Source organism: Rhinoraja longicauda, chromosome 20 (genome assembly GCF_053455715.1).
Source record: "Rhinoraja longicauda isolate Sanriku21f chromosome 20, sRhiLon1.1, whole genome shotgun sequence".
NCBI lineage: Eukaryota > Metazoa > Chordata > Chondrichthyes > Rajiformes > Arhynchobatidae > Rhinoraja > Rhinoraja longicauda.
In genome coordinates this window covers 38,819,762-38,839,261 of record NC_135972.1, presented here as the reverse complement: position 1 = coordinate 38,839,261, position 19,500 = coordinate 38,819,762, and the positions used below count along the sequence as shown (strand labels likewise).

Sequence of the window (19,500 nt, the reverse complement as noted above, 5' to 3'; positions counted from 1 at the left end):
TTATTATTATTATTATTATTATTATTATTATTATTATTATTATATTATTAAATTATTATTATTATTAAATTGTACATATATTCACTGTAGACACACGGAACTGCAGAGCTGCTTTACAAAATAAGACACTGAGTGCTGGAGTTACTCAGCAGGTCAGGCAGCATCTCTGAGAGACACAGATGGGCAACTAATTTGGTTGAAAAAGGGTTCTGTCCCAAAATGATGCCTATCTACAGTATATTGTCCAGAGATGCTGCCTGACCTGCTGAGTACTCCAACCCTCTGCGTCTTGATCATTTTACCCGATGCCCGAGGATGAATGTATTCCTTACGTTTACACAGAACTGTCGCGGCAGACCCATTGTCTCTGCCTGCTCATGTCCCACCGAACTTATTTCCACCTACCTCGACTCCATCCTATCCCCCCTGGTTAAATTCCTCCCCACCTACGTCCAAGACACCTCACATGCTCTCCATCTCCTCGATAACTTCCGGTTCCCAGACCCCCACTCCCTCATCTTTACCATGGATGTCCAGTCACTCTACACTTCCATCCCCCACAAGGATGGTCTCGAAGCCCTCCATTTCTCCCTCGACCGTAGAACCAGCCAATCCCCATCTACCAACACTCTCCTCCGCCTAGCAGAGCTGGTTCTTACCCTCAACAACTTCTCCTTTGACTCCTCCCACTTCCTCCAAACCAGAGGCGTAGCTATGGGCACTCGCATGGGCCTTAGCTACGCCTGCCTCTTTGTCGGGTACGTCGAACAATCCCTGTTCCGGACGTACACTGGCCCCATCCCCGAACTCTACCTCCGCTACATCGACGACTGCATTGGTGCTGCCTCTTGTACCCATGCAGAACTCACTGACTTCATACACTTCACCTCCAATTTCCATCCTGCCCTTAAATATACCAGGACTATCTCCGACATCACCCTCCCGTTTCTGGACCTCACCATCTCCATCACAGGAGACAGACTAGTGACGGACATTTACTATAAACCCACTGACTCACACAGCTATCTGGACTACACTTGTTCCTACCCGGTCCCCTGCAAAAAGTCTATCCCCTACTCCCAATTCCTCCGTCTATGCCGCATCTGCGCCCGGGATGAGGTGTTTCACACTAGGGCTTCGGAGATGTCCTCGTTCTTCAGGAAACGGGGCTTCCCCTCCTCCATTATAGATGAGGCTCTCACTAGGGTCTCTTCTACATCCCGCAGCTCCGCTCTTGCTCCCCCTCCCCCCACTCGCAACAAGGACAGAATCCCCCTCGTTCTCACCTTCCACCCCACCAGCCAGCGGATCCAACAAATTATCCGCCAACATTTCCGTCACCTACAACGGGACCCCACCACTGGCCATATCTTCCCATCCCCTCCCCTCTCTGCGATCCGCAGAGACCGTTCCCTACACAACTCCCTGGTCCACTCGTCCCTTCCTACCCAAACCACCCCAACCCCGGGCACTTTCCCCTGCAACCGCACGAGATGCAACACCTGTCCCTTTACCTCCCCCCTCAACTCCATCCAAGAACCCAAACATTCTTTCCAGGTGAGACAAAGGTTCACCTGCACCTCCTCCAACCTCATCTATTGCATCCGCTGCTCTAGATGCCAACTTATTTACATCGGCGAAACCAAGCGCAGGCTCGGCGATCGCTTCGCTGAACACCTGCGCTCGGTCCGCATTAACCAAACTGATCTCCCGGTGGCCGAGCACTTCAACTCCCCCTCCCATTCCCAGTCTGACCTTTCCGTCATGGTCCTCCTCCAGTGCCATAATGAGGCCCACCGGAAATTGGAGGAACAGCACCTCATATTTCGCCTGGGCAGTTTGCAGCCCAGCGGCATGAACATCGACTTCTCCAACTTTAGATAGTTCTTCTGTCCCTCTCTTCCCCTCCTCCTTCCCAGATCTCCCTCTATTTTCCTGTCTCCACCTATATCCTTCCTTTGTCCCACCCCCGACATCAGTCTGAAGAAGGGTCTCGACCCGAAACGTCACCCATTCCTTCTCTCCCGAGATGCTGCCTGACCTGCTGAGTTACTCCAGCACTTTGTGATTAAATACCTTACGTTTACACAGGAGGTTCATCAACTTTAAGTATTATAGAGAAACAGATATCAGACATACAGAAACTGCAAACATGATTATTAACTACTGAACACTTCTTTAAAATCAAAGCCAATTACTCAAATACAGAATACAGACACAAAATGCTGGAGTAACTCAGCGGGACCGGCAGCATCTCTGGAGAGAAGGAATGGGTGACGTTTTGGGTCGAGACCCTTCTACCGTTTCCAGACCTGCAGTGTCTGGGCCTACAGTGTCCGGGCATACAGTGTCCGGGCCTACCGTGTCCGGGCCTACAGCGTGGTCCGCGGGCTACAGTGTCCGGGCCAACCGTGTCCGAGCCTACAGCGCGGCCCGCGGGCTACAGTGTCCGGGCCTACAGTGTCTGGGCATACCGTGTCCGGGACTACAGTGTCCGGGCATACAGTGTCCGGGCCTACAGCGCGGCCCGCGGGCTACAGTGTCTGGGCCCACAGTGTCTGGGCCTACAGTGTCTGGGCCCACAGTGTCTGGGCCCACAGTGTCCAGGCCCACAGAGTCCGGGCCCACAGTGTCTGGGCCTACAGTGTCCGGGCCTACAGCGCCGTCCGGGCCTAATACGGGACAAACCAATTTAGCCCAAAATACGGGATGTCCCGGCTAATACGGGACAGTTGGCAACCCTAGTGGGAACCTCAGGCAACAGCAGGATGTTCACTGTGTATAGATCACATTTATGTTGGTTTGTAAAGTTGCTTCAAATTATGCTATTACTAAGTACAAGGTGCTTGGGAAGCTGAAAGGGCTAAAGGTGGATAAATCACCTGGACCACACCCTATTGTCCTGAAAGAGGTGGCTTTAGAGATTGTGGAGGAACAGCACCTCATATTTCGCCTGAGCAGCTTGCAGCCCAGTGGTATGAACATTGACCTCCAACATTAGGTAGTTCCTCTGTCCCTCCCGTCCCCTCCCCCTTCCCAGATCTCCCTCTATCTTCCTGTCTCCACCTATATCCTTCCTTTGTCCCGCCCCCCTGACATCAGTCTGAAGAAGGGTCTCGACCCGAAACGTCACCCATTCCTTCTCTCCTGAGATGCTGCCTGACCTGCTGAGTTATTCCAAATTTTTGTAAATAAATCGACACTGTCAGGGTGTTGTGGCAGTGGCGGTAACCGACTGTAGAGGGCGCTGCTGGAGCCTCTGCCTGCGCTCGTCCCCCGCCCTCCAGCCCCGCCCTGTGCGCGCCCCCTCCCCCCCCCCCCCCGCCCGTCCCGTGCGCGCCCCCGCCTTACCCAGAATGCGGGCGGGGACAGTGCGTGCGCGTGCGCGGGGGCGCGCGGAGTTATTTACAGCGCGGCCGGCCCAAGATGGCGGAGCATGAGGAGCAGGTCTCGGAGGAGGAGAAGGTGAGGGCAGCGCGCCGTCCCCACCCGCTCACCCCGCACCGCTCCCAGCCCCGGGTCCGCGTCACCTCTCCCTCCCTCCCTCCACCACCACCACCACCCACGGGCCGGCCCCCCTCCCGCCTGCCCGGGCCACCAGCCGCCCCGCTCCGCTCCGCCCGCGGCCCGGGGAGGTGTTTGGGCCGGCGCCGCTTTTATTTTTAGCTCGGCGCAGCGGCCCGCAGTCCTTGTAGGGTCGGCGAAGCAGCGACCCAAATAAAGCCGTCAGTGAGGGCGCGGGCCGGGGCTCGGGCTGTGGCCGGGGGATGAGGCTATCTATGGCCGGGGTTGGGGGTGTGGACGGTGCCGGGGGCTGGGGCTATGGCCGGGGATGAGGCTATCTATGGCCGGGGTTGGAGGTGTGGACGGTGCCGGGGGATGGAGCTATCTATGGCCGGGGTTGGGGGTGTGGACGGTGCCGGGGGATGGGGCTATCTATGGCCGGGGTTGGGGCTGTGGGGCGAGGGCGCGGCCAGCCTTGGGTGGGGTCCCCTCCTCTCCCATTGCTCCAGGCCGCCGTCCGCTTCGGCCTCAGCCCCACAATCTGTCACTGACCCCCACGGCGCTGTCCGGAGTCCGGGCCGTGGCGCGGAGCTGAGTAATGCAATGGCCCGTGTCCGCCCTCCCGGCCCCGCCGCTGCCCTTCCCGATGCGGCAGCGACCAGCTGTAATCTTGGCAGAGACTGCCTGTTCAAACACCTCCCCCAATCTCTCGGCCAGCCACCTAAAACACCTTCATTTAAAGCGCCGAAGCGAATATCCAGGCTTCCCGTTGTATGTTTTAAAGCATTTTCCTGCTGGCATAAAGATTGCAAAGTTATGATTAGTTAGGTCCGACACAAAATATGGGTTCCTCGTCTTTTGTTCCTAGTTGCTAGAAATAAACTGCTTAAAATTGTCTCTAGTACGCAGTCTGAATCATGTTGACTTTTTAAGGAATACTGTGTTAATTAACCTGTAATCACACAATTTATTCTCCCTTGAAAACAACGTTGTAATTTTGTTTGGACTTGACATAAATTAACATGTTCTTACAAGTTTTAAAGTGACTAGGAGTACGAGGCAATTCTTGTAGATTATTTCTGCTTACTGGGTTATAGTCATACTGTGTGGAAACTGGCCCTTCAGCCCAACCAACTTGCCCATGCTGATCGACATCCCCCATTTGTGCAAATCCCACCTCCCTGCATCTGGCACATCCCTCTAAACCTTTCCTATCTATGTACCTGTATAACTGTCTTTAAAATGTTGTTATAGTACCTGCCTCAACTGCCTCTGGCAGCTTGTTCTTTCACCCTCTTTATGAGCAAAATAAATAAGGTGAGAAGGGCAACTTTTTATGCCCACAGAGGCTGGGTATGTGGAATGAGCTGCCAAATCTTTCCCATATCACCTTTCCCCTTTCAGTTGGTCAGTTTGCATGATTTGATACATTTTTAAATAGTTTGAGATTTCTTTGCTGGATTTTAACATTACCAAACATTTCATTTTTCTTTCAATCAAAAAGTGACTTCAGCATTGACCACAGCAGTATCATTTTCTTGCAATTTGATGCCACTTATTTAAGGCCTACAAAAATATTATCAATGCAGCTAATACAGGTTTTCCTAATACTGTTCTTGCCACTTACGATTTTCATCAGAATCTTGTACACTTGTTCCTGTTACATGATGTAAAGAGAATGATGAGTTTCACAGCTGTCTACTTGTGAACTTCCATTTTGTTCAAAATAGATTGAGTATACTGAAGTTGTTTTGCTTTACATTTGGTTTGGCGAGTCAAATGTACTGCAGAAGGTACATTTTTCATTACACATTACATGCAAAGCAGGGTGGTAGAAAATCTGACAGTTTTCCATGATAGTTTGGGAGGGAAAAAGAGAACAAAACATGGATCAAGAAGTTTAAAAGGACTTGTGATGAAATGGTTGACTGAGACTGATATTTGATTACTTTCTATGTTTAAAAGAAATTCTGAATTATTCAAACATTAATTAGTTGTGTTACTTTGTTAAATAAATGGGGGTACTAAGTTAACAGACTGGTAAAGTGAGTGATTTGGTTGGCTGTTATTGGAGTGCAAGAGTAATGAAGTTGTTGCAATTGGATATAACTTTGAAAATACACCAGGAGTGCTGTTTTAATTTTCTTTCTGTGTACTCTTAAGAAATATATTCATGCTTTAGAGGCAATATAACAAAGATTTAAATAGTTTCTGCAATGGATTGAATGGGATGGATTCTGTTTTGTTTAAACTGCATTGAATTTAAAGTGATCTTATTGAAATATGAAATCATTTGACGACTTGAAAAGGTAAACTTTGAAAGTCTGTTATCTCAAGCTGTTCATAGTCTGGATATAGTTGGATAAAAGGGTGGGCTATTTATAGAGTAGAAGTTTGTGTTCTGAAGTTTATAGTTTTCATCCCGAGCGAACCATGGCAATCCTGCCATTGAGTGTACTCGAAGTTGGTAAGGACTGATTTTTAAGAAAATGACTTGGATATGGTGTCATGAAACAACATTCTGGAAAAACCCAGCGAGTTAGGGAACATCTTTGGAAGGAGGACCATCAAAGTCATGGTGGTTACACAGAATAATGCAATTGAGATGGTAGGAGGTATGTTAGCCATGATCCAAAACTGTAGAACAGCATCAAGAAACCATAGCATATTCATTCTTTTGTTTTTATTAGATGACACGGTTTATAACTAAATTGAAGATTTAGTTAATCGCACCTGAAAATTTGTGACTGTGCAGTAACATCACTCAAAAACAATCTAAAGAATGTTTGTTTTAATTAACAAGTATTCATAAGTTTGCAGTATTTGTTTTGTGATAGGAATGAAAGGTTTTGAAATGTTCTAATAAAGTTATAATCTATGGGTGTAATTAGCACTCGCATGGCTATTCAGATTGGATTTTGGACAGAGTGGGATGTCTTGGAATTTGATGAACTTTGCTGCTTGGCACATTGCATTGATGCCACATGTTTTCTTTATTGTTTTATTTTGAAATATACTTTTGTGCATTCTAAGTGAATTTATTTGCATTATTTAGCTATAATAAAACCTACTTTAGTTGCCAGATACTACTTTGTGTTGATGTGAAACTGGTATACTTCTGAATTTTCAAGAAAATCACTCTATGCCCTTAATATACGGTTAATTTTTTTATTTGTCTGAGCATTATACTTTTATAGTATACTAAAGCTAAGTTTAATGTACAATGATCAATGCAGTCTTAATGAGGTATTCAGTGATGTTGTGCTGGTTTGAAGGTTTATAGATTCTCCAAGTGTTGTTTCAAGATCCGGATCTTGGGGTTTAAAATTGTAATCTGAATGATGTTGCCAGTATTGATGTTGCAACTGAATGCTGCAAAAGGTTATAGACTTCATTTATGAACTATTGCTTGCCATTTTCTCAAGGATAAAAGTAGTTTTGTTAAATTACATTTTCTTTTTCTTATGTAGAACAATCATAGGTTTAAGGTGAAGGGGAAAAGATTTAATAGGATTCTGAGGGGTAACTTTTTCACACAAAGCGTGGTGGGTGAATGGAACAAGCTGCCAGAGGAGGTAGTTGAGGCAGGGACTATCCCAACATTTCAGAAACTGTTAGGCAGGTAATAATAAATAATAACGGTACAATGAAATGTATTTGACAATGTATTTGACAAGATAACGGGTCACCTCAGCAGTAATATTCCAAGGATAAATAAGATTTTTTTTTAAAGTGACATTAGTAAGGTAAAAAGACAATATTAAAAATGGGTAAAAAGACAATATTAAAAATAATCAACATGTATGATTTGAAATGTGTTTGAGTTCAGAAGTCTGATGGTAGAAACTGTTCTTAAGTCTGGTGGTACGCGCAGCCATACTCCTGAATCGTCTGCCTGACGGTAACAAGGAGAACAGCCTGCGTGCTGGGTGGCTGTGGTCCTTGATGATGCTGCGTGCCTTCCGCTGGCACCGCCGGAAGAAAATGTCCTGAATGGCCGAGAGACAGTTGCCTGTGATGTGCTGTGCCGTCTTCACCACTCTCTGTAGTGATTTGTGGCTGTGGGCAGAACAGTTCCCGTACCAGACTGTAATGCAGCCCATCAGCAGGCTCTCGATGGTGCATCTGTAGAAGTTTGTGAGGATGCTGGCGTTCATACCAAAATTCCTCAGTCTTCTCAGGAAAAAGAGCCGCTGGTGGGCCTTCTTTGTTATTGTGTCTGTGTGCAGTGTCCAGGAAAGGTCCTCAGTGATGTGCACATCGAGGAACTTAATGCTGCTGACCCTTTCAACCTCAGCATCACCGATGTGGATGGGGAGGTGAACACTTCCCCGCTGTCTCCTGTAGTCCACGATAATCTCTTTAGTTTTGCTGACATAGAGAGAGAGAGAGAGGTTATTTTCTTGGCACCCGCTGTTTAGTGCCTTTACCACCTCTCTGTAGGCCGTCTCATTGTTGTCTGTGACGAGGGCCAAGATGGTCATGTCGTCAGCAAACTTTAGGATGCTGTTTGAGCTGTGCTTAGCAGTACAGTGGTGCGTGAACAGGGAGAGGACTGAGCACACAGCCCTGTGGTGTGCCTGTGTTGAGGATCAGTGAGGAAGAGTTCTGGCTGCCAATTCTCACCACCTGGGGTCTGCCCGTCAGGAAATCGAATATCCATCTGCAGATGGAGGTCTCCAGTCCAAGATCATGGAGCTTGCGGACGAGTTTTGAGGGAATAGTAGTGTTGAATGCCGAGCTGTAGTCAATAAAGAGCATTCTCACATATGTATTTCCTTTGACCATGTGGGTGAGCGCAGTATGTATTGCCATGGCGATGACATCGTCCGTGGCCCTGTTTGGTCTATATGCAAACTGAAGAGGGTCCAAGGTGTCAGAGAGAGAGGAGCAGATGTGAGTTTTGACTAGTCGCTCGAAGCACTTCATGATGACTGATGTCAGTGCGACAGGACGGTAGTCATTTAAACAGGAGGTTACTAGTTTATTTGGAACAGGAACGATGATCGATGCTTTGAAGGAGGTGGGAACCACAGACTGACTCGGAGGTTGAAGATGTTGGTGAACACCTCTGCCAGTTGATCAGCACACGCTCTGAGGGCCCGCCCTGGGCTACCATCCGGCCCTGGAGATTTGAGGTCGTGGACCTTTTTGAAGGACCGCCTCACGTCTGCCTTTAGTAAGGACAGTGTGGTAGTCCCCCTGCACACCTGTGGACTCATGGTGGGCGCTGTGTTGTGTGCATCGAACCGGGCGTAAAAGGTGTTAAAGCTCGTCCAAGAGCGATGCGGTCGGCTGAACAGTGCTCCTGTTTTTCCCGTTGTAGTCTGTGACGCAGCGTAATCCACTCCACATGCGTCTGGAGTCCGAGCTGTAGTAGTTAGATACCACTTTGTTTCTGCAGTCTCTCTTGGCTTTTCTGATGGACATCCGGAGGTCATATCTGGCTACCTTGTAGGCTTTGAGTTAGACAATAGACAATAGGTGCAGGAGTAGGCCATTCAGCCCTTCGAGCCAGCACCGCCATTCAATGCGATCATGGCTGATCACTCTCAATCAGTACCCCGTTCCTGCCTTCTCCCCATACCCCCTCACTCCGCTATCCTTAAGAGCTCTATCCAGCTCTCTCTTGAAAGCATCCAACGAACTGGCCTCCACTGCCTTCTGAGGCAGAGAATTCCACACCTTCACCACTCTCTGACTGAAAAAGTTCTTCCTCATCTCCGTTCTAAATGGCCTACCCCTTATTCTTAAACTGTGGCCCCTTGTTCTGGACTCCCCCAACATTGGGAACATGTTTCCTGCCTCTAATGTGTCCAATCCCCTAATTATTTTATATGTTTCAATAAGATCCCCCCTCATCCTTCTAAATTCCAGTCTATACAAGCCCAATCGCTCCAGCCTTTCAACATACGACAGTCCCGCCATTCCGGGAATTAACCTAGTGAACCTACGCTGCACGCCCTCCATAGCAAGAATATCCTTCCTCAAATTTGGAGAACAAAACTGCACACAGTACTCCAGGTGCGGTCTCACCAGGGCCCGGTACAACTGTAGAAGGACCTCTTTGCTCCTATACTCAACTCCTCTTGTTACGAAGGCCAACATTCCATTGGCTTTCTTCACTGCCTGCTGTACCTGCATGCTTCCTTTCATTGACTGATGCACTAGGACACCCAGATCTCGTTGAACTCCCCCTCCTCCTAACTTGACACCATTCAGATAATAATCTGCCTTTCTATTCTTACTTCCAAAGTGAATAACCTCACACTTATCTACATTAAACTGCATCTGCCATGTATCCGCCCACTCACACAACCTGTCCAAGTCACCCTGCAGCCTTATTGCATCTTCCTCACAATTCACACTACCCCCCAGCTTAGTATCATCTGCAAATTTGCTAATGGTACTTTTAATCCCTTCGTCTAAGTCATTAATGTATATCGTAAATAGCTGGGGTCCCAGCACCGAACCTTGCGGTAACCCACTGGTCACTGCCTGCCATTCCGAAAGGGACCCATTTATCCCCACTCTTTGCTTTCTGCCTGTCAACCAATTTTCTATCCATGTCAGCCTGAGTTGAAGGCAATAGTCCATGCTTTAAGTTTAGCACGGATTTCCCGTCCGACCCAGGGTTTCTGATGTGGGTATGTGCTTTTGGAACCACATCATCGATGCACCTAAGACAGAGTCTGTATTTGTTGATATTGCCTTCTGCTGCGTTTTCAAACATCTGCCAGTCAGACATGGATAGGACAGGTTTGAAGGGATATGGACCAAACATGGGCAGGTGGGACTAGTGTAGCCGGAACATGTTGGGTGGTGTGGACAAGTTGGGCCAAAGGGCATATTTCCACATTCTATCATTCTGACTCTATTGCAATCAGATTGGGGCCTGTTGAATTTATGCTGCTTTGTTTCCTTGTATTTCTTCCCCCTAACTTATTTCCGACTAACCCATTCACCTTTGTTCCTTTCAACTCTCCTGATATTTCCCAATCTTGCCAGCTCGCCCCCTCACCCAAAGATTATTTACTATTACCAATGAATCTGCCAGTGCAACTCTGGAATATGGGAGGAAATTGGAGCACCCAAAGAAAATTTATGTGGTTGCACAGAGAATGTGCAGACTCTATGAAGATGACATCCAAGGTCACTAGCTGTGGAGAACTGCTTTTGGTTGCCACAAATAATACTTCCCTCTTTCATTCATATCAGCTTAATGCTCACGGCAAAAATGGTTTATCGGAAATGCTCTTTTTACAGTTGTAAGCAAAGTACTTTGAAGGAGACTTTGTAATTATATTTAGCACCATGCACAAAATGCCAAAGGATGCATTGAAATGAACGGATGAAGAAAAATCAGTGGTGCCATCGAGCTTATTTATCCCTTCCTTGCTGTCATGGTGTGATCTTGGCACATCATTTTTCCCTTTCATCTCATTCCTACCCATATTTTCAAAAGCAAAATGTTTTTGTCTGAGCATTTGGGTGTGTTATTGGGTGGGGAGGGGGGGGAGAAGGTTCGACAATTTTGCAACGCTTCTCCCCTTTCCCCCTCCATCGCTGTTTTCTATGGGATAAATTCTCGACCCAAATCATCACCCATTCCTTCTCCAGAGACTCTGACTGTCCCACTGGGTTAATCCAGCATTTTGTTTCTATTATAAACTAAATACATCTTGACTAGACTGAAGTTGATGTCCTCCAGCATAATGAGCACCTGTTAATCTTTGATGCCAGGTAGACACAAAATGCTGGAGTAACTCAGTAGGTCTGGCAGCATCTCATGAGAGAAGGAATGGGTGATATTTCGGGTCGAGACCCTTCTTCAGACCTGCCTGACCCGCTGAGTTACTCCAGCATTTTGTGTCTACTTTTGATTTTAAACCAACATCTGCAGTTTTTTTCCTACATAATCTTTGACTCCTGAATTTAGGTAGTTGGTTGCAATACAAATACATCCCTTCATTTCTTTTTAAACTGAAATAGAAGGTAAACGGAATATTTGTTTTTTTACTCGAACTGTTTTGTACTTTTAATGTGTATATATATATATATATATTAATTAAAATTTTACCAACTGTAATTAATTTGATGATTGCTATCAGATTTGCAGTAATGGAGCAATATTTTCTGTCTGGAACATGTCATGTGACATTAATAGTCCTGAGCATAGTTGACCCAATTTCTGGGGGAAAAAACATGCTTTTTATTGTGAGTACTAGGTGGCATAGTTTATTATGGATATTATTTTTTTATAATGGGTATGTTTAGAAATTTATATTTGAATTTTCTTTTTCATATTATTTAAAATTACACAAAAAATAAGCATGAGGATAAAAGATTAGCAATGGGTCAAGAAATGCATTCATCGTGGTAGTGTTTTCAGTACAGCCTGACTTGGATGCTTTGTGTCCCAAGTGCTAGGGAAGGGGCTGTATTTGAATAGACTGGAAAAAATATGGAGCTGCAAGAGCATGTTACTTAATGTGAAGATTTTTTTAAAGGGCTGTGGTTCTGGAAGATTAAGATTAGTTTTAGTTTCGTTTTTAAGATACAGTGCGGAAAAAGGCCTTTCGGCCTACTGGGGGCATACCAAGCAGTGATGCCTGCACATTAACACTATCCTACACACACGAGGGACAATTTACACTTCCAAGCCAATTTACCTACAACCCTGTATGTCTTTGGACTGATCGAGGAAACTGAAGATCTTGGAGATAACCCATGCGGTCACGGGGGAATAAACAAACTGTACAGACAGCAATTGTAGTCGGGATTGAACCCGGGTCTCTGGTGCCGTAAGGCAGCAACTCTACTGCTGCACCACTGTGCTGCCCCTTAATTAAGTATTAAGGTAGCTAGCACTTTGGCTACATCTTAAGCACTTGTCCTAACCATTAAGTAGTGTAAGGTAGACAATAGGGATTATAGTTGATATGTGTTGGGGAGTGGACTTCACACTGGGTAGTAACTTCATTATGTATGCAAGTAGCTGGTCTTTGAACAGGAAGGGTGTCATGGTATTGCACATCTGGTGTAAGGCAAGAATTGACTATGTGTTTAAACTAGGCAGGATGGGATGGCTAAGCAAATAAAACCAATCCAGTAGCGAAGAAAGAAACATTTAGACAACCAAGTTGCATATGAGGAACAGTCACTGGTAAAGATAGCTTAGTAAAGAATTTGGAAAGTAATCCTTATAAAACAAAAGGTTAGGATTTGCCTTGCTATTTAAAGTATGGTAAATAGATGGGAGAATCGGAAACAATTTTGCAGAAACATTTAGACATTGACATTATCACAAACCTCAGTTGTTGTAGTTAAAGCTCAAGAATTTTAAGTGTACTGTACAATAACCTATTTGAGAATACGAACAGGGTTCAGTGGAGGTTGGTAAACTAGTTTTGAAAATTGGTTAAAAAGTAAGCTAAATGGAAAATCGTGTATTATTTTCTTTACAAAATACCTATTGTACAAAACTTTGCACTTGCACCAAAAGTAAAATGGCCAGGCAAAGCAGGAAATACAGTTCAAATTATAGGTGTGGATAAATTGGAATATTAAACAGAATTAGTGTGAATTTTAGATTTGTGTACATATATGATGAGGCAATGGAAATTATATAGATTTTTGTCAATTATCAGTCTCCTGGAGGAACCTAGTGGGTTGTGCTGGAATTGCTGACTTTTCTGTTCCAAGCCATGCATCGGGACTATGATACTTGTATCAGAGAGATTTGGCAACTAGATTACTAGACTAGTAACAAGGACAGCCTAGTGGCATAGCTGATACAGGTGCAGCCTCACGGTTCCACAACCGATGTTAATGCTAACTTCAGGTGTTGCCTGTCTGGAGTTTGAACATTCAGGGTTTGTTTGAACATTGAAGGGTTTCCTTGTTCTCTAGTTTCCTCCCATTCCCAAAGATTTATGGGTTAGTAAATTGAGAACAATAAATTGCTGTTAGTGCATAGGGAAGTTGATGGAATTGTGGGAATATTGTAAGAGGATCTGTGTAAAAGTGATTTGTGGCCAACATGATGATGGTGGAAAGTGCCTGTTCCCTTTAGAAAATCTGAAGAAGGGTCTTGACCCGAAACGTCACCCATTCCTTCTATCCAGAGATGCTGCCTGTCCCGCTGAGTTACTCCAGCTTCTTGTCTATCTTCGGTTTAAACCAGCATCTGCAGTTCCTTCCTACACCCTTTCTTTATAACTCTGACTACTAGGAACATTTCATTAAATCGTGTGATAGAAGTGTACTTTCATAATTACTGTTCTAGTGGAAGCACAGTACCAGAGAAACTTGCTGTCTACAATTTTATACTGCATTTGCTTAAACTGTGGTGAATCACCCAGACCCACTTGTGTATTTTTATATTTAATTCAGTGATGTCCTGCTCTGCCACAGTTTGTGGTACACCACCTTGTTATATCCACAAATCATTTGATAACAAAACTAATGGTATGTTCGAAGGTTATTAAGTGTTGATTTTAGATAACACTTGTTGTAGCTTATCAAAATACATCAAAGGACACCTCTTTCACTACCCTGCTTATCCAGTTTTTCTTTTCATTTTTGGTTACAGTTCAATTGGTAGATATCTTAATTTCAACTCTTCAATTAAGGAACCATGACAATGTGGATCAATTACTTGATCATCGGACCAGAGGTCATAGTTTCTTCTCAGAGTCATAGAGCTATGCAACACAGGAATAGGCTCTTCCCCCACTTTGTCCATGTCGACCAGGGGCAGCACAATGCTATAGCGGTAGAGTTGCTGCCTTGGAGCGCCAGAGACCTGGGTTCAATCCTGACTATGGGTGCTGTCCGTACTTTCTCCCTGTGGACATGTGGGTTTTCTCCGGGTGCTGTAGTTTCTTCCCACATTCCAAAGGCGTGCAGGTTTGTACGTTAGTTAATTGGCTTTTGTAAATTGCCCTGGTGTGCAGGGTAGTATAAGTGTAGGGGTGGTCGCTAGTCAGTGCAAAGGGCCTGTTTCCATGCTGTATGTCTAAAGGAAAGTAAAATTCGTATTGTCCCAATTGCCTGCATTGGGTCTTTCGCCCTCTGAACCCTTCCTGTCCATGCATCCATCCAAATGTTTTTTAAAAGTCATAATTGTATCCACTTCTTTAGCTTCCTCTCGCAGCCCATTCCAAATATGGACTACCCTCTGAATGAAAATATTGCCCCTGAGGTCCCTCTCATTAGTTCATACATTATAGGAGTAGCATTAGCCCACTCGGCCCATCAATTCTACGCCATTCAATCTTGGTTGATTTATCTTTCCCTCCAACCCCATTCTCCTGCCTTCTCCCCATATCTCCAGACACCTGTACTAATCAAGAATCTATCAATCTCTCCCTTAAAAATATCCATTAACTTGGCCTCCACAGCCTTCTGTGGCAATGAATTCCACAGATTCACCACCCTCTGGGTAAAGAAATTCTTGCTCGTCTCCTTTCTAAAGGTACAGCTTTTTATTGAGGTTATTGCCTCTGGTCCTAGGCTGGTACTAGTGGAAACATCCTCGCCACATTCACTCCATCCAGGCCTTTCACTATTCGTTAAGTTTCAATGAGATCCCCCCTCATCTTTCTAAACTTCAACAAATACAGGTCCAATGCTGTCAAACATTCATCATATGTTAACCCAATCATTCCTGGGATCATTTTCGTAAACGTCTTCTGGACCCAATCCAAAGCCAGCACATCCTCTTAAGTATCTTCCCTTGTAAGCCTATCCACTACCCTGAAAGAAAACTGACCATTCATGTTATCCAGGCCCCTCTCGATCTTGTGCACCACAGAATGTCATCCCTCGGCCTCCTACGCTCAAAGGAAAAAGTGTCAGCCCATCCAACTTAATATAGCTCAAGCTTGGGATGTGGAAGGAAACCAAAGCATCTGGATGAAATTTATGCGGTTACAGGGAGAACATACAAGCTCTTCGGCCCAACTTGCCCATGTCGACCAATACGTTTAATCTACGCTAATCCCATCTACCTACGTTTGACCCTTATCCCTCAGTCTTTCCTAACCATGTGCCTGTCCAAATGTTTTTAAATGTTGTTACAGTACCTGCCACAACTACCTCCTTGGGCATCTCCCTCCCGTTTCTGGACCGACATCTCCCTCCCGTTTCTGGACCGACATCTCCCTCCCGTTTCTGGACCGACATCTCCCTCCCGTTTCTGGACCTCACCATCTCCATCACAGGAGACAGACTAGTGACGGACATTTACTATAAACCCACTGACTCGCACAGCTATCTGGACTACACTTCTTCCCACCCGGTCCCCTGCAAAAAGTCTATCCCCTACTCCCAATTCCTCCGTCTATGCCACATCTGCGCCCGGGATGAGGTGTTTCACACTAGGGCTTCAGAGATGTCCTCGTTCCTCAGGAAACGGGGCTTCCCCTCCTCCATTATAGATGAGGTTCTCACTAGGGTCTCTTCTACATCCCGCAGCTCCGCTCTTGCTCCCCCTCCCCCCACTCGCAACAAGGACAGAATCCCCCTCGTTCTCACCTTCCACCCCACCAGCCAGCGGATCCAACAAATCATCCACCAACATTTCCGTCACCTACAATGGGACCCCACCACTGGCCATATCTTCCCATCCCCTCCCCTCTCTGCGTTCCGCGGAGACCGTTCCCTCCGTAACTCCCTGGTCCACTCGTCCCTTCCTACCCAAACCACCCCAACCCCGGGCACTTTCCCCTGCAACCGCACGAGATGCACCTGTCCCTTTACCTCCCCCTTCAACTCCATCCAAGGACCCAAACAGTCTTTCCAGGTGAGACAAAGATTCACCTGTACCTCCTCCAACTTCATCTATTGCATCCGCTGCTCTAGATGTCAACTTATTTACATCGGCGAAACCAAGCGCAGGCTCGACGATCGCTTCGCTGAACACCTGCGCTCGGTCCACATTAACCAAACTGATCTCCCGGTGGCCGAGCACTTCAACTCCCCCTCCCATTCCCAGTCTGACCTTTCTGTCATGGGCCTCCTCCAGTACCATAATGAGGCCCACCGGAAATTGGAGGAACAGCACCTCATATTTCACCTGGGCAGTATGCAGCCCAGTGGTATGAACATCGACTTCTCCAATTTTAGATAGTTCCTCTGTCCCTCCCGTCCCCTCCTCCTTCCCAGATCTCCCTCTATCTTCCTGTCTCCACCTATCTCCTTCCTTTGTCCCGCCCCCTGACATCAGTCTGAAGAAGGGTCTCGACCCGAAACGTCACCCATTCCTTCTCTCCCGAGATGCTGCCTGACCTGCTGAGTTACTCCAGCATTTTGTGAATAAATACCTTCGATTTGTACTAGCATCTGCAGTTATCTTCTTATACCTCCTTGGGCAGCTCGTTCCATATACCCACCAACCTCTGGGGAAAAAATGCCCCTTTTTTCCTATTAGTCATTTCCCTCTCACTTAAACCTATGTGCTCTGGTTCTTGATTACCTTACTCTGGGTAAAAGACTATCACCCTACCTATTCCCCTCATGATCTTATACACCTCTATGAGATCACCCCTCAGCCTCTTGTGCTCCAAGGAATAAAGTCCCAGCTTCCCTAACCTCTCCCGATAGCTCAGGCCCTTGAGTCCTGGCAACATCCTTGTAAATCTTCTCTTTACCCTTTCCAGCTTAACAACATTCTTCCTATGAACAGGATGACCAACACTGAACAAATATGGCCTCACCAATGTCTTGTACAACTGTAACATAACATCGCAACCTGAATACCCTGACTGATGAAGGCTAATGTAACAAAAGCCTCCTTGACCTCCCTATCTACTTGTGATGCCATTTTCAGAGAACTACGTACCTGCATAGTTTGCCTGTCCTGTCTGCTATTGTCACCTTGTCGGAGTGAGGCCCAGCTCTAATTGGAGGAACAGCAGCTCATATTTTGCTTGGGCAGCTTACACCTCAGTGGTATGAACATTGACTTCTCTAACTTCAAGTAACCCTTGCTCTCCCTCTCTCTCAATCCCTCCTTTCCCAGTTCTCCGACTAGACTTACTGTCTCCGGCTACATTTTATCTCTGTTTACTTTGTTATCTTCTCCCAGCTAACGATGATCTATTCTACATTTTCCTTGATCTCTAATTCCCTTTGACTTATTTTCACACCTTTTACGTCCTTATTTATGTATCTCCCTCTCCCCTGACAACAGTCTGAAGGAGGGTCTCGACCAGAAACGTCACCCATTCATAGAAACATAGAAAGTAGGTGCAGGAGTAGGCCATTCGGCCCTTCGAGCCTGCACCCCCATTCAATATGATCATGGCTGATCATCCAACTCAGTATCCTGTACCTGCCTTATCTCCATACCCCCTGATCCCTTTAGCCACAAGGGCCACATCTAACTCCCTCTTAAATATAGCCAATGAACTGGCCTCAACTACCTTCTGTGGCAGAGAATTCCACAGATTCACCACTCTCTATGTGAAAAAAAACGTTCTCATCTTGGTCCTAAAAGACTTCCCCCTTATCCTTAAACTGTGACCCCTTGTTCTGCACTTCCCCAACATCGGGAACAATCTTCCTGCATCTAGCCTGTCCAACCCCTTAAGAATTTTGTAAGTTTCTATAAGATCCCCCCTCAATCTTCTAAATTCCAGCGAGTACAAGCCGAGTCTATCCAGTCTTTCTTCATATCAAAGTCCTGCCATCCCAGGAATCAATCTGGTGAACCTTCTCTGTACTCCCTCTATGGCAAGAAATCCAGAAATGTTGCTGGTCCCGCTGAGTGACTCCAGCATTTTGGGTCTACCTTCGGTTTAATCCAGCATCTGCAGTTACTTCCTACACATTTTGTCCTGTCTGCTAGTCTTTGTTTATTTGACTATTGTATTTGGCCCAATCTCTCATTTGTCCCCTTTCTGCTCTGGAACCCCCCACCCCCTTCCAGTCTGGTTTATACCCTTTCCTGTAGCACTAGCAAACAGGAAATTAGTTGGATATTAGTTGGGAAATCCTGGGATATTAGTTCCCTCCAGTTTACAGACAACCTGGCCATGTTGTGCAGGTCTCCACTCGCCCAGAAGACATTCCAATGATCCAAAAACCTAAACTTCAGCGAACTGTACTAGTTCCTCAACCGCATATCCATTCTGCCTGTCCTATTGTATTGTATTGTGTTCTTTTATTGTCATTCGATACCGAGATACCGAACAAAATTACATTTTCCAGCAATCACAGAACACAACAAAAAAAAGAACACAAGACGCACGACCCCAACACAAACATCCATCACAGTGACTCCAAACACCCCCTCACTGTGATGGAAGGCAACAAAACTTCCCCTCTCTACCCCCATGTCCACGGACAGACAGCTCGACCCCTACCGAGGCGACCGACCCGCACAGCCCCCGCAAGGGGATGGAAGTCCCCGCAGCCGAGCCGCACCGAGCGCTGAAACGTCCCGCAGCCGTATCGGGCGATTGAAGGCCCCGCGGCCGAGCCGCACCGGCGATGTTAAGTCCTGCGGCCGCGCCGGGCGATGGAAGGCCCTGCAGTCGAGCCGCCCCGGGCGATGTTAAGTCCCGCGGCCGAGCCGCGCCGGGCGCTGTTAAGTCCCGCGGCCGAGCCACATCCCGACCTAAAAAAAGAAAGGTTTACCCCACCACCCCACACCCCCCACACATACACAGCCAAAAACAAAAACAAAAAAAACACCCCAACACCAACACACAAACAAAAGGGAAAAAAGACAACAGACTGCCAGCGAGCCCGCAGCCGTTAGGCGCCACTCCCACTACCACTATTCCTACCTTCACTGGCACTGGGAGTAATCCAGAGATTACCACCCTTGAGTTCCTGCTTTTTAACCTCTTTCCTAACTCCACATATTCACTCTGCTGGACCATGTCCCTTTTCCTACTTATGTTGTTGGTAATTGTTGTTGGCACCTATGTGCAAATGATCTGTGGCTCCTCGCCCTCCCTTGAGAATGGCACTTAGACATCCTGG

General features: G+C 46.4%; 1 protein-coding gene across 1 annotated transcript in view; it reads left to right on the top strand.

Moving 5' to 3' along the window:
• Positions 1 to 3,370: 3,370 nt before the first annotated feature.
• Positions 3,371 to 19,500, top strand: part of LOC144603739 (F-actin-capping protein subunit alpha-2) — a 43,339-nt gene continuing 27,209 nt past the window's right edge. Inside the window, exon 1 of the mRNA XM_078417438.1 lies at positions 3,371 to 3,465. Coding sequence (XP_078273564.1) covers positions 3,427 to 3,465 — 39 coding nt within the window. The 5' untranslated portion in view covers positions 3,371 to 3,426. The remainder of the gene's footprint in view (positions 3,466 to 19,500) is intronic.